Source organism: Pleurodeles waltl, chromosome 3_2, assembly GCF_031143425.1.
Source record: "Pleurodeles waltl isolate 20211129_DDA chromosome 3_2, aPleWal1.hap1.20221129, whole genome shotgun sequence".
Taxonomy (NCBI): domain Eukaryota; kingdom Metazoa; phylum Chordata; class Amphibia; order Caudata; family Salamandridae; genus Pleurodeles; species Pleurodeles waltl.
The window spans coordinates 152,946,225-152,969,125 of record NC_090441.1 but is presented as its reverse complement, the minus strand read 5'-3'; the positions used below and the strand labels follow the sequence as shown (position 1 = coordinate 152,969,125).

At 46.4% G+C, this 22,901-nt stretch overlaps 1 protein-coding gene across 2 annotated transcripts in view; it reads right to left on the bottom strand.

Annotated features, from left to right (window-relative positions):
- The window catches only part of MNT (MAX network transcriptional repressor), a 145,723-nt gene extending 133,562 nt beyond the window's left edge, over positions 1-12,161 (bottom strand). Inside the window, exon 1 of one of the 2 annotated variants that reach the window (XM_069227023.1) lies at positions 11,948-12,161. In XM_069227023.1, the coding sequence (XP_069083124.1) occupies positions 11,948-12,020 (73 nt within the window). In that variant the 5' untranslated portion in view covers positions 12,021-12,161. The remainder of the gene's footprint in view (positions 1-11,947) is intronic. The other variant, XM_069227021.1, reaches the window with a different exon arrangement.
- Positions 12,162-22,901: the final 10,740 nt, after the last annotated feature.

Here is a 22,901-nt window from a genome sequence, read left to right as displayed (position 1 = left end):
ACTACAAAAGACCGTCAGGTAGAGAACTGTGCACAAAGTGAACACTTAACAAGCATGCACTCTGTTTCGCTTGAAGATGGACCCCACCCTGATGTATGAAGTCCTTGAGTTTAGACCACAGTTCATTACAAAGGCCCCCAAGAAATACAGTCAGAAGATAACGTTAATTGTATAAACATCGTTAAATTACTGTTCATATTAGCTTTATAAAGATTTGTCTATTACACTGTTAGGAAATTCTATTTATTGCAAGTGATAGTTGCGCAGCCTGATCGAGGCGTTCTACCCACCCCTTACCCCAGGAGTAAGCCTTGAATGCCTGACGTCTCTACCACCTACACGTCCAAAGCTAACGAGGTGTTAGGTTTTTGGCAGTTCGGCGAGCACGCAGTGGAATCTGCTTCCGGGGTTTCCTAAAACAGCTGCAATCCTTGTCACAGACTGCCTGACTGCCCTCGATTCACCCGGGTCCTGGAGATCGGGCATGAAAGTGCCTGAAAATAGTACCTCCAGTCAAAGCATAGCTAGAAACCTCAGTCTCTCACTTTATTCGCCTGTTTACTAATGTTCCAGTAACATTTTTCCACACCTCTGTTCTCTTCCCCCACTATAAATCTGTAAATAACACTGAGGAATCACTGGTATCTGCCTAGAAACGCTGTAAATTCCTGACTCGTGTGTTTATGAAGTGGAGGTCACGGTGTACCGCTAAGCTGGAAAGGCGCAGGCGAGGCCCTGGGCCTGCCTTATTTTGGTTCCGCATGTGAAGCCATGTGGTGCTGCTCAACTTCGAGTTTTCCCCTAACAAGGACGACTTATGGCTCACCACACCCTTCTGTTCCACTTCATACAGCAAGCACATGCCACCTCGGGGAGATGAGATTGATTTTTGAACTACGGTTCACTGCAGTTCACCAAATGAAAAAAAAAAAACATTTTACATGTACAAGAAAGAGAAACCGAAGGCAACACATTGCCAGTAAGTGGTTTCAGGGGCAGTGAGCGAGAAGCCAGAATGTGTGGGCTGTGTTAAAGAGAAAAATCAGGAAAACCTCTCACACCAAACTGCCAGTCGAGGCAAGGCTCTGGTTAAAAGAAGCATTTTGCTGATAAAAGTTTTGTTATTTATAACTTAGCTGGGAATAAGTGTCAAAAGGGAAAGGACTCCAAATATTCTTCAAAACTCCTATCCCTTTTTCCAAATATGACACTGTGGATACTTTTACACACCAGCCTGACCAGAACAGTATTTCTGGCACAATCATGTATTGATTGCATAATAACGACGAATCCGTCAGGACGGCTCAGTCTCAAAAGCCTTGAGCACAATGCACTGTCTCACCATCTCCAGATAGTAGTATATCTTACCAAATGCAGCAGAGTGAGCGACCCATATCACCATCAACATATCTGCCAAGTTTCCTATGCGTGATGTGCTGCGGCAGTCCAGATTTTTTCCTTTGAATTCTGGGACATGTAGTCTTATTTTACAATGGGATAAACAAGACTACAAGTCCCAGAATACAAAGACAAAACCTGGACCGGAGCAGCACAGCACAGCGCGCATGAACCTGGGATACTTGGCAGGGCTGCATCAACATTCATCACCAAGCCGGTCTTTGATGCAAATAGCTCAAGTCTTTGCCCTCTCGCGAGCTTTGACCGGACCGGGCTAGTACCAGACTTGTTCTGTTTGTTCCAGTTGTGCAACCTCTTCTATCTCAGTCAGACTCAGCCCTCAAAAAAGGCGGTCATCCTGGTTTGGTTTAATTAGCAACGGTAGAGCAATAACATTTTTAAAAATAAGAACAAATTTCTCAGACAAATCTGTATTAAAACCTGCGCAGATGTCTAGACGAGGAGAAATTATGTAGTCAGTAGGGAGCAGAAGGTCTATCAAGGACACATGTGCCATCCTCTATTTACCATCTGAGCAGATTCCATGATCTAATCAAGGCCACGTCACACGCCTCCGCAGCCTCATCTCTCAAACACCGGGGGTTTTGGCGACAATTCCGTGTACAGACTGCTCAGTTGCTCTTAGGACCAGAGAGCCCACTGGCCGATTACACACTCTCTGAAAAAGCTACTTCAGTGGCCGGTGGCTGTGGGAGCGTCCACCGTCACTTCCTGCATAAGGCAGGCCACGCCTTGTATGCGTTTCACAATTCAATGTCAGAAATACTGACGATGGTTACTAATGTCCTGCAAAGACGTGATGATGACAAGACCAAGCTGGTTCTTTCTTTGAGGACATGGGCCGGGTGAATATGAAGTTTTCAATCTTTACACTAGACACTTTCTTAGCATCATTCAATGGCAGTCTCTTCCTTGCCCTGCTCTGTTGATATCCGAGTTTTCTCCACTTCCATTCTACTACTAGTCCTCCATATACAAATAATTTGTTTCCACCATGGCATAACTTCACCAGCCGTATCTAGACAGAACACAAACTGAGCAAGGTGAGCAGGGAGTGCGTGATTTGTCACAAGCAAATTCTTAGAAGCAGAAGACGGCTACAATGTGGTCAAATGTAGAAGAAGATGGTGTCTTCTTCCAGCTAAGAGGTTATCCATCTGCGCCGTTCGTCTACTGCTCTCCTCAGACACGCAGGTCGAGCCATGATGGTCATGACTGACCGTAGCTTACGGATCACAAGACGGTTACTGGCAGGAGGTTACTTTAATAATACTGGCTACTGTAAATACAGCAGACTGGTTTCTGGCTCAGTCCTGGGGTTCCGGGTATGACATTGTTTTAGGTTTGAGCGCATATCGCTCCGTCCCTGGTGTAATCTCTCTGTGGGCTTGTAACCATGCCCATATCAAGCCAATCAGTTTGGTTGGTTCGTGGGCTTACCTTTTTAAATTAGCTTGATTTAATTAGTGAAAGGCATGCCTAGGTCATGCCTCTTCTGGTGTTTAGCCTGCCTCGAGCGCACAGGTTAAACTACTGAGAACATATGAGGCTCCATGTTTTCAGTATGGTTTCTGCACTATTTTTTCTCTTTATTTCGTATGTAGTGCGATCTCGCTGGGCAGTAGTAGAGCGCTTTGCATGACATCGACCCTGTTACGTGGATAAATGCACTTTTGCAAGTAACATGGATAATTGCACTTTTGCAGGTTACATGGATAACTGGACTTTTGCTGGTTACATGGATAACTGGACTTTCACTGTGAGCGAAGTTCTGTTTCCTTTTGTGTGTTTGCTTTGCACTCATGGTGGCTGTCAGTTCGCTTATGTGAAATTGTTTTACTTTTCAGTTTATGTGGCAAGAAAAGTCTGCTTAAGAGTTTACAAAGCTAATAGCTTTAACTCGAGTAAACGCGAGACCCGTTGCATTGCAAATGCTTGTTTTTTTTGGATTACAGAGATTTTATAAATCCGAGAAGTGTGCTTCATTACCAAGCTGATGTCTGTTGAGATCTCCTTATGAAAGTAAATCTCTAGCCCACATTACAGCGTAGGAGCCAAGAGGTATCAGCTTTGGGCATCCTGGAGCCAAGAGGTATCAGTTTTGGGCATCCTGGAGCCAAGAGGTATCAGTTTTGGGCATCCTGGAGCCAAGAGGTATCAGCTTTGGGCATCCTGGAGCCAAGAGGTATCAGCTTTGGGCATCCTGGAGCCAAGAGGTATCAGCTTTGGGCATCCTGGAGCCAAGAGGTATCAGCTTTGGGCATCCTGGAGCCAAGAGGTATCAGTTTTGGGCATCCTGGAGCCAAGAGGTATCAGTTTTGGGCATCCTGGAGCCAAGAAGTATCAGTTTTGGGCATTGCACTCTGCCTTGTGGATCTGGGGCAACCACTTGCAGTTTGTGCTATGCTTGCCCTCCTGGAATCTTGTGCCTTTATCTTGTCCCAGCACTGGCTTGCTGAGGTTAACGCTGCCTTGTTCCTCTAATTTGTGACCCAAGTTTAACTTGATACACCTTAGATGAACACTCATTAACGAATGCACTCAGTTTTATTACAAGCCCTCACAATTTTCAGCCAATAATGACAGTTCATATCCAAAATTACCCCCTTCATGATGCCTTGCCTATGAACTGTGGTCTAATAGCCCTCCTAAGATCATGGAATTTATTGTGTGGCTCATGAACGAGCCTCTTTGGAAAGCAAATACCTACCACTATCTATTTTTAAGAGATCCGTGCTTGCCTCTGCTGTTCAATGCTCGTCGTCTCTGAGGATGTGTTTTGAATCTCCATTAGGACGTGTCAAGTTTCTGTGACCCTTTTGTATTTAGCTTAGTCCTGATCCGCTCTAATGTTGAAATTCAATCTTTGCCTCATCCCAGGGACTGCCTTCCATGTATGTGGTTCTTGCCCACTCTCTTTAATTTCCTTGCTGTCTTAACCTATGCTCTGCAAAAGTACCTTTCTGAGGTATTCCGAATCACCAGCCCCTAAATTAAACTGCATTTCCTATTTCCTCAAGCAACATGCAGAAAATACCCTGTGCCTGTTGCCATTTGCAGCTTCTATGACGACAACAACAAAAGATCAAAGAGAGCCAAATAAAAAACAAGCATTTGCAATGCAAAGTGTCATGCTTTTGCTCAAGTTAGAGCTATTAGCGTTGTAAACTCCTAACCGGACTTTTCTTGCCACATAAATTGAAAATGAAAAGTAATACAGTTTCACTTAAGCAAGTCGACTGCACCACCCCATGGGCATGAAGGAGACACAGAAAAGGAAAAAGAAGTCAAACATATTGGCAAAAGTGCAATTAGCCATGTGACTGGGTTGATGTCCAAGGCGATAACAAAATTGCCCCCAAGGAGGGACAAACATAAAACATTCACCAATGCTAACAAAGGATTTTTGAAAGACAAGCCTATGAGGGAGCTATAGTGATTGGCGTGGCTAAAAGCCCAAATAGATAACACGTCGGAAAAGCAGTGCTTGCGCGCTGGTACGCTGGACGTAAAAATTACGATCTCCTTAAAATTTGAGGACCAGAGGGACTGAAATGTAATTGAAAAGTGGCAGAAATTGTTCTCTTTAAGTAGCAGAAACATCGAGGGTCACATCACCCAGGTGTTAGCCAAAACCTTTTAATTCTGCTAAAATTAAATACCTGTAATAATCTTATACAGGCTTTCAGACAGCCTACTTCATCCATTGGTCTGTTGCCATTCACGTTGCTCTTCTGCAGACTGCAGCATACATATTTTCAGAGTGAGTGATGATAATCTGCTCTTTCACAAGAGCGTAAACACACACAAAATAGTTCTGTTCAGTGCCAAGTACTAGCTACCATGGCAATATGTTTTTTTTTTTTTTTTAGGAAACACATGTATTTGCTTTTAGACTTTTTTTTCTCTACTATTGACAAGCAACTAGTAGCTGCAGCAGTATTTTTTATATTGCTTACAAAAACTATGACAAAACAAGTATTGACAAAATGCTGGTAGACAAATCCAAACCCACTGGTTTTGCAAATGATTGTGGGTTATAGTTTGAAGAATTGAGCACCTGTAACATGGTGGAACATACTATGCTTTTGGCCCAGAAAGCCAGTAAAGAAGAAAAAAACTAGGCACGTGTTTCCTATGATAAACCACAAAACAATGACTGCTACAAGATCCAAACTAACGTGTCAAGTATACCTACCAATAGGCAATCAAGTACAAATTCAGTAGAGCGGGTGTCAATTGCACCCATTAAGTTTCATTCGCAGTGCAGTCTATCAAAACACATGTTGCTAACAGTGAGCTTTGGATCCGCCCCTTTCAAGCACTGGCTTTCTTCGTCCAACCTCTCTTAGTCATTGGCTGCACAATTTGTCTATCACATCTTGGCTCACCCCAGTGGGCTATTTATTCACCTCTCACCTAATGCTACTGGTGGTTGGGCTGCACCCTTCCATTCCCATTCCACTGTTTGCTTTGAGCGGCATGCTGGACTATTTGACACCTACAGCATTCTGGACTACTCGACAACTATAACGCTTTCCGTCTGCGTCCGTTGGCTCCCTGTCAATGTGATCTGCTAACCCTGCATCCATTAGTACATTGAAATCAAACTTACTGGCTTCCCCAATGCTTGTTTTTCTAATTGCCACTCGACAGTGAACACACACCACATAAGACAGTGACTGTGAGTTAACAGTTAACTGTTGTGTTCCAGTCAGGCCATTGCTTGCAAAGTCATCATATCTTTCAAGAAAAGGATTCCAGCACATAGTAGCACCACATAGCGGTTAATGAATACGTTGGGCATCACTTTTGTGATGCCCATCTACCATCTAGATCAGTACTGCCCTCATGCGGTCAGTAAAGGCAGACTGCACTGAGAAGGACACGGCCTATGGATGCCAAAGCACTGCACCAGACAGGACTTCTGTTGGAATGCCCATCAGTTAGTGAGAGAACTAGACTTGTAACTTGCATTACGATATACAGCAGAGAGTGGAAGTGGCATTGTTCTAAACTGTTTAGTGTAGTGCATCAAGGACACCACTAACTTAGAATGCCATCAGCCAACCACAGCAACCCTGTAGTACCTGGGTTTTGGCTTGTGAGACCCACCGTTCAGTGGAAGGGGGGATGCAGAATATGGGCCATGGATTAGGAATCCAGCACCTCACTAATCAGAATTTTGACCCAAGATGGCTGATTGTCAGTAAGAGAACTGCAAAAGAAAGACAATTGACTAGAAATGCCTATCTCTTAGTGTAAGAGATTCTTCAATACTTAAGTGCATCCACCAAGCAGGCCTTTGCCAGGGCCCTCTCCTGTTGCTCAAACCCACACTGCAACAAATAGACCGCTGACCAAGGATAATCAACAGTGACTTAAGAGTGTGGAATCCATTTTGTTTCAGGTTCCATTTTGTGGCACTCAATAGGAAGCCTGCAGAACGAATAGAAGCCTGCTGGTCTGCAGCTGAATTTTGTTAGCCCTTGATGCAACCAAAAGATCTTGAGAAATGACAGCATTTCAAAGTGCGCCCGGCAAAACTGCTGCCGTGCTTCATTTGCTGATTGCATCAATCAGTGCCCATGTATAGCTACGTTGTATTCTGATTACTAACCTTGATAAACAATTTAAAAAAACTTACAGTTTCCCCAGGCAACTGGCTCTCATTGGCTTTGTATCATTTGTGCAATAGGTAGTGTAATTTATAAAGCATATGTCAACTTCCTTATTTTGAGCTGGTCCGGATTGGTACTTGGCCCCTCGCACCTACTGACGATAAAGTTCCTCTATGAATGTTACTGCTGTGTGTTTCTTCATTTTTAGGCTTCCACAACTGAAACACTGTGCTGCAGTCCCTTGGCTGTGGGTCTCTTTATGTGTGAAGAAGCAGCACCGCACTAGAAAGGCCCTTGTCCATTGCTGTCCATCTGTTCCTGAGGGAAGCACTGACAGAGACAGGGAGCTTCATAACTGCTTTCCACCTGGTCAAATCACTGCTCTGGCACTCACTATAAACCTTTTGCCATGTTTATACCATAATGTACAACACTGAATTGTGGCTTAGATCTTTACATCTGTATCAAAAGCTTTTTAAAATATATTATTTATAGATTTATTACAGGTGCAGCTACTAATCTGTGTTCTCAAACCCGTTTGATGGGGAGGATGCCACCGTACTTCTGAATTAGGTTTCACAACTGCAGTTAGGTCCCATTCTTAGTTCTATTTTAGTAGTTTCAAAAGACTGTTTTACAGATTATGTTTTTACAACAGCAAAACACATATTCATTATATCAATGCCTAAACATGATTTATTAGTTCCTCTTTTTACTACAGGCATACAACTAGTATAATACTACTATGATATAATTTACTATAACTTAAAAATACAGTGTGGAAAAAAAAAATGTATCCCAATGCGCCAAAAGAAACAACATATAATAAAAAAAAATTACATAACCAGCAACATGACTTTCAGTAGTGACCTTTACTGACATCATATCCTTCAGCCTCGTAGTTTATCTCCAGAAAACTCTGATGGCAAAAGCATCCCCGTTATGTACCCTCCGCACGTACACACATAGGGGTCTACGCGCACACTTGGTGGCCGACCACTTTTAGAACTGATTATGCCTTCTGCCGGTGCCTCTTACTTTTCAAAATGATAAAATAGTTTATAGTAATGCATCTGCACTTAACTAGTTCATCTGTCTGCACAAGCAGCACTGCACAGAGCCTTGACCACAACTCTCCATCTATTTTAGAAAGTGTCACTGTACAGAGCCTTGGCCACTAATGTCCATCTGTTGAGGAGCTCTAACTAGGGTAAAAGCAGTCCTGGGTTGCCTGTTTTGTGGTTCAGGGAAGACCTGGTTTGGCAATTCAGAGTGGATTGTTCCAACTGGAGGATTGTCAAGACTGATTTGCATATGGCTGGGGCCAAACTGAGGTGGCGTGGTATGCAAAATAATGATGGATTGCGATGCAGCCCCAATTCATTAACAGTGGCTGAGATTAATTCATGGATTCCATCCATCCATCACTTTTTTGTATACTTTAATGTGTCACCCTTAGTGGGATAGTTATGTCCAGATGTGGGTCCGTGCACACTATCATTAGAGTGAAGTTGTACCTGGCTGAAGAGCCCTAACCAGGGAAAACATGTCCTTGGTTGCTTGTGCTCTGGTTCAGGGAGGACCTGGTTTAGCAGATTGGGAAAGGCTAGTCTACTGGAACAGGAGCAAGGCTCACTGGCATATGGGTGGGTCCAAACTGAGTCAGCATGGTCTGCAAAATAAAAATGGACCTGGATCTGGCACCAAGTAATTTCCAATTACTAAGATCAATTCGACCATTCCATCCATCTCTTTTATGTGTACTTTAATAGTACTTTTCAAAGAGCAGCACTGCGATCTGTTTGAGAGCACCTCACAGGCCCTTTGGAGCACATCTGTTGGAGGGTGGCACTGCACCGACCTTTGTCCACCACTGTCCGTCTGTTTGAGAACAGCGCTGTTTCGGACCGACCCTTGGCTGTATAGGAGCATCGGTCATCTAACTGGGACACCTCTTGGCTATGGATGTCTATCTAACTGGGACATCAATTGGCTATGGATGTCTATCATTCAGTGACATAGCGCTGCCCTGGTCACAGTCCTGGTAAAGGAAGCCACCGGTCTCTGACGGCAGCACCCCCACTGGAAAGGGCCTTTGCTACAGATCCAAATCTGCCTAGTCAGGCCCGCTTCCAGGAATTTATATCTGGATGGGCCAAGGGTGAGTTTGGGTGCCAATGTGTGCCCAATTTTCGACAACTCTGGAGGTAGCCTACAGCCTGGGCTCTGGTGTCACTGCACCATCTCCTCTTCCCCCAACACACACCTCTCCACTGCAGTTAAGATCACTGGGCTGTTTTCTTTTCACAGGCATGCTCTAAGTTTTGTCTCAGACAGTAGAAAAATAGGGAAAATTATCTAACGTTGTTATTGTTCTCCCTATCAATACAAAAATAAAACAGCTATTATTAAAACAATGCATTATAAAAATGTATTCTATAGATTTCTCGTTGACCCCTGACTGATAAGGTAAACAAAAACGAAAAAATAAAATCGGAGGCATTTTTGCTTATACTGGGAGGGCCAAAGGTCATGTTTGGGTTGGCCCGGCCCACCCCCTAGAACCAGGCCTGTGCCCAGCAGTGCATCGCTGCTGTAAACACACCCCGGGTATGCACGTCCGCCCGCCTGCGAGGGCCTCGCCGCAGTGGCCGGGCCCCCGGCGCGGAGCCCCGCAGCTCCAGCCCCGACCTGCAGTGACTGAGGCGGGGAGAGGATTCCCCGGCTGCAGAGCGGGCGGCCGAGGAGGCGGGGCCCGCGAGCACGTGGCAGGGGCGGGGTCAGAGCACGTCACAATGCCTTGTCAACCCGCCGTGGCAACATTCCGGCCGCCTCGTGACGGGCGGCACGTGACCCCGGGTGGAGCCAGGCGCTGCATGCCACAGTGTGACCCCACACTGCAGCAGCCGTGCCTAAGGGAGGGGGAGGGGCTTTAAGGCGCTTTCTGTAAGTACACCTAGACTGGCGCGTAAAGCACCACCGCCGGCAGGCACAACGGAGGTGCTGCGGGAAGGAACATCCACGGTGCAGGGTTTCACAACTGGCCCCGCCCGCGGAGGGTACTGCTTCAGTGTGTAACAATCCACCCCACCGCACCGAAGCACTACTGCATTGTGCAAGCACGGGTGGCAGCAGGAAGCGCTGCTGCAGTGCGGAACAATGCTGCGGAGGTAGTGCAGAATGAGCAATGGCCCAGCAGGGAGAACTAGTGATTCAGCAGCATCCCATCCCCAGTGCTGCAGCGTGCAACACGTCCTCACTCCCAATGACGCGGACACGGAGGCAGAGTGGAGCTGTCACTCCAATTGGATGCAAACACCACGCCTGCAGCGTGCGAGCATGCCCCTTATTAGACTGGGGCTACAGAGAGACCCCCAACCCTCTGATGAGGCGGGCACTGCAACGAGCCCCACTACTGCACCGTAGAACAATGGTCTCTGGATGTCTGCTGCAGTGTAGAACAATCCTACGCAACAGGAAGAGACTGACGGTACGGTGGCACTGCAGTGTAGAACAATACCTCCTTCCCTCCCTCATACAGAGACCACTGTTACAAGGAAACGACAAATACCATAAGAACGAGACAGTGAAAGAATGCCCCACCAGTGCACTGCTGCAGTGTGGAACGCTGACGGTACAGTGGCAGTTTAGGGAAATCCCTCCTTCCTGCTTCATACAGAGACCACTGTTGCAAAGCAACGGCCCCTTCCCCAAGAATGACACACAGTGAGAACATGCCCCACCAGTGCACTGCTGCAGTGAAGAACCCTCCCACTGAGGTTACCGTAGCAGTGTAAAACATTCTCTGGTCCCCTGCCTCATAGAGGCCACTGCAAGGAAACGATCCCTTCCCCTAATGAGACACACAGTGAACGTATGCCTCACCAGTGCACTGCTGCAGTGTAGATCTCTCACACTGAGGTTACCGTAGCAGTGTAAAACATTCTCTGGTCCCCTGCCTCATAGAGGCCACTGCAAGGAAACGATCCCTTCCCCTAATGAGACACACAGTGAACGTATGCCTCACCAGTGCACTGCTGCAGTGTAGATCTCTCACACTGAGGTTACCGTAGCAGTGTAAAACATTCTCTGGTCCCCTGCCTCATAGAGGCCACTGCAAGGAAACGATCCCTTCCCCTAATGAGACACACAGTGAACGTATGCCTCACCAGTGCACTGCTGCAGTGTAGATCTCTCACACTGAGGTTACCGTAGCAGTGTAAAACATTCTCTGGTCCCCTGCCTCATAGAGGCCACTGCAAGGAAACGATCCCTTCCCCTAATAAGACACACAGTGAAAGTATGCCTCACCAGTGCACTGCTGCAGTGTAGATCTCTCACACTGAGGTTACCGTACCAGTGTAAAACATTCTCTGGTCCCCTGCCTCATAGAGGCCACTGCAAGGAAACGATCCCTTCCCCTAATGAGACACACAGTGAAAGTATGCCTCACCAGTGCACTGCTGCAGTGAAGAACTCTCACACTGAGGGTTCCGTGGCAGTGTAGGACGATCTCTGGGCCCCTGCTTTATACAGAGACTACTGTTGCAGGGAAAAGACCCCTCCCATAAGAATGAGACAGACGGTTAAGATATCCACCACCAGTGCACTGCTGCAGTGTAGAACCTTCACTCTGACGGTAGCGTGGCAGTCTAGGGCAATCCCTCCTCCCTGCCTCACACAGAGACCACTGTTGCAAGGAAACGATGCCCTCCCTAAGAACTAGACACAGTGAAATCATGCCCCGACAGTGCACTGCTGCAGTGCCTGCACTCAGATCCTTGCAGCCTGCACTCCCGGCACGTGCGGGGGCTCAGTCTAGACCTGAGGGTCGACTGATGCTGCACCCACAGCCCCCTCCATACCCCCACTGGCACTGCCCCATCCCCCCGGAGCCCCCACCTTACCACGTGCTCGCTGCTGCTGCTGGGCCTGCCATTCCAGGAACATGGCTGCCTCCAGGAGGGTCTCCAGGCTCATGTCTGGGCCGCTCGCTCGGCCCCGGGTGCAGTCAGCGGCCTCGGCTCCTCCTCGCAGCCCTTAGCCCGAGCCCAGCGCAAAGCAGGGCGACAAGATGGCGGGGAGTGAGCACAACAAGGAGAGCCGGGGAGGGGCAAAGCCCGGGCAGGAGTGAGGGAGGAGCGCTGGGCTGCAGAGGAGGGAGCGGAGAGGCGGAGGCAAAACCTGGCGTGGAGCGGACGGGCCTTCCACGACAAGGGCAGCCAAGTGGCAAAACACGGAAACACCCCAAGGGAGGGGGGGGCACCCTGGAGAGAAGACAATTAGAAGATATACAGAGGCTTTATTTATTACAGGTTCTAAGAATGCCCTTTGGGTTGCTGTGCCATTCTCAATATTGGACAGGATTACATGTCATTTATGTTTAGTAGTAAAATATAATGTGATCCCACTTCTTTTTACTTGGGGGCCTGGTTGTGGTTATGGGGCAGTATGTACCTAGCGGGTGATTAGGAGCGATTTATAAATCCTGATTGATATGTGGCGAAAGCAGCATCTAGTACGGTAATAGGAGGAATGTGGTGCCAAAGGAGGTGGAGAAATACACGCAGGGTGGGTGTAAAAGAGACATGTTTACCCGGAGAGTTAGAGGTTTTGCAAGATTGTATAAGAATATGGCTTTATCCAATATCACAAATTCATTTGGGACTAGTGGCCACCTATCTTTAGTCAAGAACTCATTTTATTCAGGCATTTACAACAGTAGTCATAAGTGTATGGCAGAAGTGTTATTAAAAAAACTCGAAACCCTTCCACTAAAAATAATCTACATATGTATAATGTGTTACTATGGTTCTTTTTCCAAACATCTCAATCTCATCTGAATCCTCTCACTTATTCAGTTATCAACTATTCGAAGTTATTTTAAATAGACCACAGCCACACACAGAGAACGTTGCATGAAAAGGACCTAATCTGCAAAGATGCTTCCAAAACCAAACAGCTAACCAAGGCCATGTAATGCACAGCTGCGCACATCCACAGAAAGAAACAACTGGTAAAATGCTTTAGGACACACATTATGTAATGCTTTGCACAGATCTATGTGAAATGTATCCAGTATAATCCGTTATCAAACAATTTTTAATCTATTCTAATCTTGCTGCTACTATCCAATATGATGCACCATTAAACTGTAATCTGTTACTAACCACTATGTTTAATCTAAATTACAAAGAGTATATGGTTTAGCAATGATCTACCCGTAGCAAATGTTCCTTCTCTCGTTAAACTTCCACATAACTTCCTCTTCGTTCCATTGGCAATTAACTGTCCATGTAAATGGATGGAGGGTGCATTAGTGGGGTTTCCAACATGGTGGGCATTTTATGCAAACCAAGCATGTCGTTTTCTATGAAATTAGTTCAAGCTTTTTCAAATTACCACACGAACACATTTTGGGGAAGAGTTCAGTCACATTGAAAAACACATAGATTTATTTTTAAACATTGGGGGGCTGATTGCCGTTTCCATTTTAGGGCTCAAAGTTAATAAAGAAAGTTTTAGGCTAAGAAGACGGTGAAACAGGAACCTCTTAAAACACTCGATACTTCCTGCCCTAGGAATAATATAGACTGAGTTCGTGCTACTCGGGTTCACACTCGTTTTTATACCATAAACCTGCCAGACCGACACATCTGCTGGCAGTTCACGTGTTACTAGAGTGTGAGAGAAACTAAACTGCTACATGGGAGTAGGGGAGCATAGGACACCCTAGAGGAGGGTCCTGGACAGTGAGTGGCATTCCAGAGCCCGCAAAGGTTGGCGGATTGGGAACGGGAACAGAGTGGCTGAACCGTGTTTTGTGTCATGTGCTCCCAAAAAATGATTTGGTAATGCGGATAACTGGAGCTCGGTGATTCAATATCAGACTATGGACAGCTGAACTAAATTACAAATTCCTCTTCACATCTGGTTGTGACTCCAGTTTATATTCAAGCAACATATATGGAGAAAAAAAAATCAGCAGTAGGTTAATTTCTTGGCACTAAAATGATTTCTGGAAGGGGAAACCTCTGACGCGCTCCCGCCCCATGGACCCAGTGTGCCACGGGAGTGTGGTCAGGTTGGAAACATTTTCCAGTCCTGGTTTCGGTTCCATGTCGGAACTACGCTCTGTCCTGTGCCTTCTGCCCCAGACTCGCCCTCCTGCATTCCCTCCGTCCGCGCGCCCCGCCCCGCCCCGCCCCGCCCCGCCGCCGCTGCAGTTACTACAGCAGAGGTTTCTGTCCTTTCATCCACTCCAGGTTTCCCTCAACCCCCGCCCCCTCGCGTCCGGTGACATTATCATGTGCTCTTCCGCCAATCAGCGGACGGGACAACACGGCGTGGTGCAGCTCCACGTGGGCAGCCGGCGCGTGACGCGAGTAGGCGGGGCTTAAGGGGGCTGTGGCGACTGTGACGTGCGGCCTGGGAGCGTGGCCTCGGCACGCTGCTTTCAACAAACAGCACCAGACAAACAACGTGGAGGAGGCGGGGCTAGGCTGCTGCGGCCAGTGAAGTAGAAAAAGGACTCTCGGCGTCACGCCCTGACAGCAGGGCCCGAAGTCCATCTTAGGTTCATTTTGTGGAAGTGTGGGGATCCACACGGCTTTCGGTCAAGGAGCTCCAAAGCGAAGAGGCACAGGGAGTGTTCTTTGCACAAGAACGTTCATCCGGTTCACGCACGGACTGTGCCAAAAAGGCAAGGCGACCTATCATTGGCTTGTACTCCTCCGCCTGTGTCTCGTGCTACGATGGGGGCGTGGCCGTATCAAGCTGCATGCTGTTTACGTCATCCTCCTCGTGGTGAGCCGAGGGGCGTGGCTACGTGCTCAGCTGGGAAGTGGAATACTTTCTGCCTAGTCACGGGTCTCCTGCTCCTTAAAGGGGCCGCGCGCCTTCATACTACAGGTCTCCAAGGGCTGCTACTGTCACTACATTGCTCAAAGGGGGGCACAGCCGGTGACGTGACTTACTCTTCTGAATGCGGCACTGGTTGCATAGACTGCACTGCAGAAGTTAAAGGGACCGCAGTTGCCTTCAGACTCCTTTGAATGTCATGCCTTCTTCTGAAAAGAGATGTGTCCCTCTTGCTCCTGTTGTGCAACTTTCGGCAGCTATAAAGACGCTGCTCCTGCTCCGGGTAATCAGGTGACAACATCAGACCTGCCTACCTCAACCACCGCCTCTCCCTCTACACACCCTTCAGGCAACTCCGCTCTGCTCAACTGGCCCTCGCCATCATCCCCAGGATCAGGAAGAACACGGCCGGAAGGTCCGTCTCCTACCTCACTCTGCAGGCCTCGAGCATGATCCCGCTCCACCTCAAGCAGTCCCTGCCACTGGCTCAGTTCAGGAAGGACCTCAAGTCCTGGCTCTTCAACTGACCCGTGTCCCCCAGCTAGCACTGAATGAAAAGCCGCGCTTTATAAATGCTGATTGATTGACTGATGTCCCATCTACTGTATAGCCACATCATAGCATGTTTTTAATAACTTTATATTTTTGTTCTTTATTTTATAAAAGCTGTGGAACCCTGGTGCTTTGTCACTTGTCCCGTCCCACCCCAACCCACCTAGTTGCCTGCCCTTCAAACCCTACCTCTCTACTTTGCTTGCCCCATCCATACTGCCACAAAAACATTTACAAAGCCAAATATATCTTGAATACTTGAGAGCTGTTTGGTTTTGGCAATGACTTTTTTTTTTTTTTAGCACAGCTGCTGTGCAGCTTGGTTAAACGTTGAAAAAAATACCCATGACATGTCCATTGTTGAATGCGTCATAGCATTTTGTTTTTAATTTCAGGGAAGCCCTACAGCAGCAGCACCGCTACACGACATGGATTAAAAAAACATGAACAAAGCCAATGGATCTTGCATATGCGGGACCTGTTGGCTTTGACAATGTTTGTTACTTTAGTTGCCACTGTAAAGCAAATATCCAGTATCTCCCCTATAGGTACACCTGATCAAATGTTAAGGGCATATTGATAATCAACTTTTACATCCCTTGTACTTTTTTGTTGCATTGCCACACAAACAAAAACAGGAAACTCCTGTGTTTCTGCCAGCAGATGGGACAGGCCTGGTTTCTTTCCCCTTCAGATTTGCAGCCTACAGTAATTTGTGCTTAAGTGGTTCTGTGAGAAGAGGGATCTGAATGTAGTTTGTTTGGGTTCAAACACTTCCTGTCAGCAAGAGTGTACCCGCCTCTCCTGTTCAGTATTAGAGAGGGGAGTACAAGGGTCAGTTTAGTAAGTGAAACATACGGGTTGCGACATGAAACATATACAAAATGTTAATGGAAAAAAAGTACAGCACAAACATGGATGGCTTTGAGCAACATGCAATCAATTAATTTTAAAAAAGCGTGGTAAGTATTCCACTGAGGAAAAACAGCTATTTTTAATAACATTTGTCACCAGCTATTGTATTCACCTCAAACCTTTCCTTCAAAGTCCAATATTTTACATAAGTCACTGAGCAACATAAGTCACAATTACCAAGAAAAAAGACATACTTCCAAGGCCACAAAGTTGGCTCAGTGATTTGATGTTCATTGCTGTGCTCTGCAGTTCTCCACTTTAAATCCTGTAAAGGTAAAATGGGCTTTTAAAGTCATTTATCAGAATATGTTTTACATAAGCGAATTGGATAAAAGCCTTCTAAAATTGAACAACCAAGCAACAGTGACTGGAGTGATGGGAGACAAGCAACAGGGAGAGGAGTGGGACAACAACCAGAGGGGGAATGGAGCAGTGGCAAGCAACAACTGGAGTGCGAGCAACAATGAGCCAGCAATGATGACCGCGGAAGCAACAAGAAAAGAAGTTCTTCAGTTAGAGTAGTAGAAGGACACTAAAGCAATTCATCAGTACTTGGTCTGTGCTTCAGGAAAGGGACACACACACAAAGAGAAAGTGAAACTGGCACACGCTGACCTTTTAGAAGCAAGGAAATGAGTGTGAGGATGAAGCCATCCAATGGTAGGTAATAGGGTGAGCTCCAAACCCCCTTTAAGTTGAAATTAACAAAGGGTTTCAGACGTGATAAGACCTAACAAGCATCTGCAATGCAACCGGTCTCACATTTGTGAAAGTTAGAGCTCTTGGCGTTGATCATGGCTTTTTTTATTTTTTGTGTGCAATGGAGTGATGATATTTGCATAGCGCTATTGCCATTCATATGACTTTACAGTGCTGGAGAACCAGAAAATACTATTCTAATGTGCACAAAGGAGGGAAAGGGTGCAGTACCACAGGATGTCACCAAGGGGGTCATTACAACCCTGGCGGACGGTGTTAAAGCGGCGGTAAGACCGCCAACAGGATGGCGGTCTTTTTTTTTGTATTATGACCATGTCATCCGCCGCTTCACCGTTCCGCCCGCCAGGGTGGAGACGACCGCTGGGCTGGAGACCTGGGTCTCCAGCCCGGCGGCCGTCACAATACCGCTGCTGGTATTTCGACCCGGCTTACCGCCGTGGATTTCCAGCGGTAGGAACCGCCATGAAATCCATGGCGGTAAGCCCTATCAGTGCCAGGGAATTACTTCCCTGGCACTGAGAGGGGTCTCCCCTACCCACACCCCCACCCGACTCCCTCCCCTACACCCCCCACCACCCCTGCCACCCCCCAAAGGTGGCAGGGCCCCCCTCCCCACCCGACACCCAACATCACATAACTCACACACACACGACACGCACGCAGGCACCACCAGCACACATACACACACACACCAACATACATGTCTTCATCCACACACTCAGTCAGACACGCACACCCATATACAGACATACACGCACACATCCATACAGACATACATACAGACATACACGCACTCACACCCCCCTCTACATACACAGACGCACACCCCCATGCACCCACACAACACCCCCCCACCCCCCTCCCCTAACGGACGATCGACTTACCTTGTCCATCGATCCTCCGGGAGGGGACGGGAGCCATGGGGGCTGCTCCGCCGACACAGGACGTGATTCGCTGGGCGGTGTTCTGTTGGCGTGGCGGTGGAGGTGGAGCAACTTCCACTTCCCCGCCGCCCGCCACTATGGCTGTTGGCGGCTCTCCGTCGTAAAGAGGACGGAGAGCAGCCAACAGTCATAATACGCCGAGCGGCAAACCGCCACTACTGGCGGTCTTCCGCACGGCGGTAACCGCCGAGGTTGTAATGACCCCCTAAGTGTCCCCTGGGACCTCTTTTGGCCACAGAAGGTGCTGCACCCTGCAATCTTAAATTCAACACATCCCCAATGACTGTTGGGCGCTGTGCTGAAAAATGAAGAGCAGGTCCCGTTTTGAGAAAAGTTTTACGCTGTGCATTCAGGTTATGAGGGAGGGAAGACAAGAGTAATATGCTGGCTGAAAAAATAAGTAACAGCGTCCTGGAAAAAGCAAACACTCGTAGAGAATGCAAGATTAGGCAAAGCATGTGAAATGTAAACAGGAACAGCATGGTTACGTTAACACTTTTACACTGATAACACCAACATGCCCTCCTTTTGTAGACAAGACATTGGGTACATTTTAACATTTGAAAGGAGTGTGAGGTTGTTGGGTGCAGGGGTAAGTCTTTGGGCCAGGATTCTGGAAATGGTTGAATATGGCCAGGCTAGTAGGTGTGTTCTGATTTGAAGGGCAGATAGGTAGCTCCACAAAACTAATAGCAAAGAGGCATCCTAAATGAAATTGACCATCTACTAGACTGCAATCCACAAAATAAAACATGTCAGTTCTCTCTGTTGCCGATGTCACCTGGTGAAATTATACTTATTTTATTCACCTCTTAAGAATAGAAGTTTCAGTCTGCCCTGCTGCAATTAATTATAAACTGCATATTACATACAGATATCTGCAGCCTGCACTCAACCCATTGAGCTAGCCGACTGGCTAGGAATCCCAGGGTCAATACTGACCAAAATGCTGAGAAGATCCAAATTCAGGAACCCTTTATTAAATGAAGCTTTGCTGCATTCACGCACTTTTTTGACCACCATCTCCCATTGGGTTGAAGCAGCACTGTTATCATGTGTTCATATGGTCGTATCCTTGCAGGGCTGACTCAGCCTTTGGACCTTCTGATGCTCATAAACATGAATATTGTTGATTTGTGTAACGGTGACCTATAATTAAGGCACTTAGATTAATAAAAAATTAAAGACATGGCTCTTCGAACAAGCTTAATATGACAATCAGAGATTTGTAGGCGGTCTTGAAATTGGCACGGGACACTCTATGGAGTATCTGTGCGCTTTATAATTCTCATGTCATCATCAGATATGGCAATGATTAAGTGTCACGTGATACATTGTATTATTTTACCGCAATTATTGTTACTATCATTTTCATGCTAGTTTGAGACCATGTGTGGACATAGTGCCTCTTTGGGACCCCTGGCAAGTTTCGGTTTCAAAGTCTGGTTAATTTAAATTTACTGAGTTGCTGGTACCAACGTTTACCCCACCCTCAGAGGCAGGGTGCCCTCTTTTGAAAACAACTTTACTGCTTACTGTACAGATGCATTTCAGTGTCTAGGAGCACATTGGCTGCGTATGGCGATTTACGGAGCATCATACATTGAATTGAGAGAAGCCCTTACTGCAGCCTGTTTGAAAGGTAACAGTGAGCCTGTTATGACATGTTCCTGTTTGTGTCATAAGATTAGGGTGGGAGGTGTGGGTGAGAGAGAACAAGGGTGTCAACAGCAGCTTGTAGTGCTGCAGTAACGTGATCCAGCAAGGCACTAGAGACCACAAAGTTAGCTCACTTTCTTGTTCTCTCGCTGCGAATGCTCTCCTGGTAATTGAAAAAAACATGCTGTGGCTTGAAAAATGAAAGGGGAAATTAATTTATTTTTGTTTACTATCATTTTCACGCTAGTTTGAGACCATGCATGGGCAGAGTGCCTCTTTGGGACCAGTGGCACTTTGAAGTTTCAAAGTCTGGTTAATTTAAATTTAGTGAGCTGCTGGTACCAACATTTACCTGACCCTCAGAGGCAGGGTGCCCTTTTTTGAAAACATCTTTACTGCTTACTCTACAAATGCACTCTAGCGCCTAGGAGCGAGTTGTCTGCATATGGTGCTTTACAGAACACCATACATTGAATTAAGAGAAGCCCTTGCAGTAGCCTGTTTAATTAGTAACCGGCGAGCCTGTTTTGACATATTCCCGTTTTTTGTCATAAGTTTAGTGTGGGGGAAAGAGATAGCGAGTGAGTCAAGGGCAGCTTGTAGCGCTGCAGTCACCTGGCGCCATAAGGCACTGAGGCCCACGAAGATTGCTCACTTTCATGCTCTCTCGCTGTGAGTGCTCTCCTGGTAATTGAAAAACATGCTGTGGCTTGAAAAATGAAAGAGAAAATGAATCTGTCGCTGAGGGTGTGGAAATGCAAACTCTGCTGCTAACAAATGGGGTGCAGGGGTGCTTCTTAAGGACCGTGGGTGTATAACCTTTGAAATCCTTCCTGTCTGCTGCCAGGCGACTACACTGCTTTCAGTTCCAACTTTAGTTCTGCTTCCCTTGCTGCAATTCATGAATATGCTTTGTACTGTAATTGAATTTATATAGCACGTATTACCCCTGACAAGGCGTTGAAGTGCTTTCCACATCCAATCTTGTGGAGCTTAGAAAACTTTCCTGGCAAATTAACCTTCCTGTAGTTTAGGGTATAGATAATGCAAGATTAAGTAAAGCATGTGAAATGTAAGCAGGAACAACATGGTTACATTATAATTTACTGTTCTGAAGTGCACGAAGTAGGGAAAGGGCGCAGTACCACAGGCTGTCATCAAATGTGACCAAGAGAAAAGCATGATTTACAGCCCTGTTTACAGAAACAGCGTTGCAGTGAAGCTAAGCTGAGTGCAAGAATGCTCTAATGAAAAGGCAAGCTTTGCCGAACACAAGCACGAAACCAAGAAAAAAAAGTCTCTGTTCCTGAAGAGAAAAAGGAGGGACAAAGAGGCATGACTGACCACTAGCAAGCAACATTTTTGAATTGACCCTGAAACAAATGAAATGGCTTTAAGCCCACCGAAATATACTAAAGTATACAAGAGGTCGTACTCTTACGCTCAACCTAAAAAGGGAGAGTACATGGAAGTTTATGGATGCCTGAGATTTTTTAGGAGGGTGTATAATTTTGAAAAGAGGTGTCACCCACCATATAAGGGTGAGCTGACAGGTCTGATTACCAACTCATTCCCTTAATCACAGATAATATTTCCAGTCCTAGTCTTTCATGTCACAACTTGATACATTCTGGGTTCTTTAGTCTTAGATTGCTTCAATTGAACTAATTAGATTGGCATGTTATACAGCAATACTTTGTATATGGCTAGTCAGTTTGTGTGATGACATCAAAGTGAGATGACCACCTTAATTTGAACTACAGAGCTCACAAGCTTCCCAGGTCTACGCATTAGTAGCTGACGCAGTCCAGGATATTTCTTTGTGTTCAAATTGTAGTCCTGCTTGCCACATAAAATAAGGACTGCAAGTTTCAGAATAAAAAGAAAAACACCTAGCATGGCAGAGACCAATTATTGCAAATGGGACTCGTCCATTTGGAGTTTTGATGCTAGTCCAGCAATGGACCATAGACAACAGCACAGCATCACCTTTAACGCCTGCCCTGAGCAGACGTTAAAAAATGGCTATATGTTGGCGCATCATTGCTGCAGGGCTTTTAACAGGGTCAAAGCCTACCTTACATACATTATACGCGGTGCAGGTATAATGTGACACAAGGCTTTACAAACCGGCACAATGGTGACAATGTGCCAGTTTGTAAATATGGTTGGGGAGACTGTTTTGCATCACCTTAGCGTAAAAAATATGATGCTAAGGCTGCACAAAATCCTTGTAAATGTCGCCCATGGTGTCCTGACTACACGGAGCAAAGTGACAACCCGAATTGCATCAGACACTACAGTTGGGCTGCATCCCACTGCTGCACTAGACATCATAAGGAACTTGTCTGCCATATGCTGCTAGTGCTCAGCTTCACAAGAGAGTATGCAACCCCCAATTATGCAATAAGGCTCTATTGTAGCCAGCTCCCTAAAAAGGGCCTTGCACCAGTTGTGCAGACGTACTCTTTTCAAGGACTGTCAAAGATACTGTTGCAGCAGAGTCCCTTTAAAAGATCATTCCTCCACTTGCAGCTGGACTTCTCACACATGATGCTGCGTTTCAAGGATGGCCAGCACCCCATTGCTTAACATAGGCAAAACAGCACCCCATCGCTTATTATAGGCATGGACAGAGATCTCTGAGTACAAGGCCACAGTCTCTGGAAGAAGCTCAGTCCATCTTTGAGATGACAGCCTATCCACCTGTCTTTTAGGAAACTCCAGAAACTGTCTCATTCAAATGAGCGTTCAAATAAACTTTGGAACTGAGTGACATAGGGACATAGAAACACTGGATAAATACCTCAAGTTCGGACCATTGACTAGACTACTAACTCATCTGGATGATCACTTCTGGGTTAGAAACTGCATTTTTGGCCAATCCAGGCAGCAGAAGTATTTAAGTCTGTTGCAAACATGCAGTAGCTGCCTGGCAAGATTCTGTTGAGTTGTATGGCTCTCTGTTCTGACTAATTCATCACCCACTTTTATGCGCCAACGCCTTCTTTTTTTTTGTTGCTGTTTTGGTTCCCTCATTTTAGCTGGGTTTTACAAGGATATTTCTGGGTTGTTTACAAATCTGTATTGTCTATGAACAAGCCATCATCTGGCAGTCTTTCCTCTCTTTGGCTTCTAAGGGTTTCTAGGATGTATTTTGGCATTGGAATGCGTCACAGCTGGGTCCACTAAGGCATTCAGTAAGCAGCAG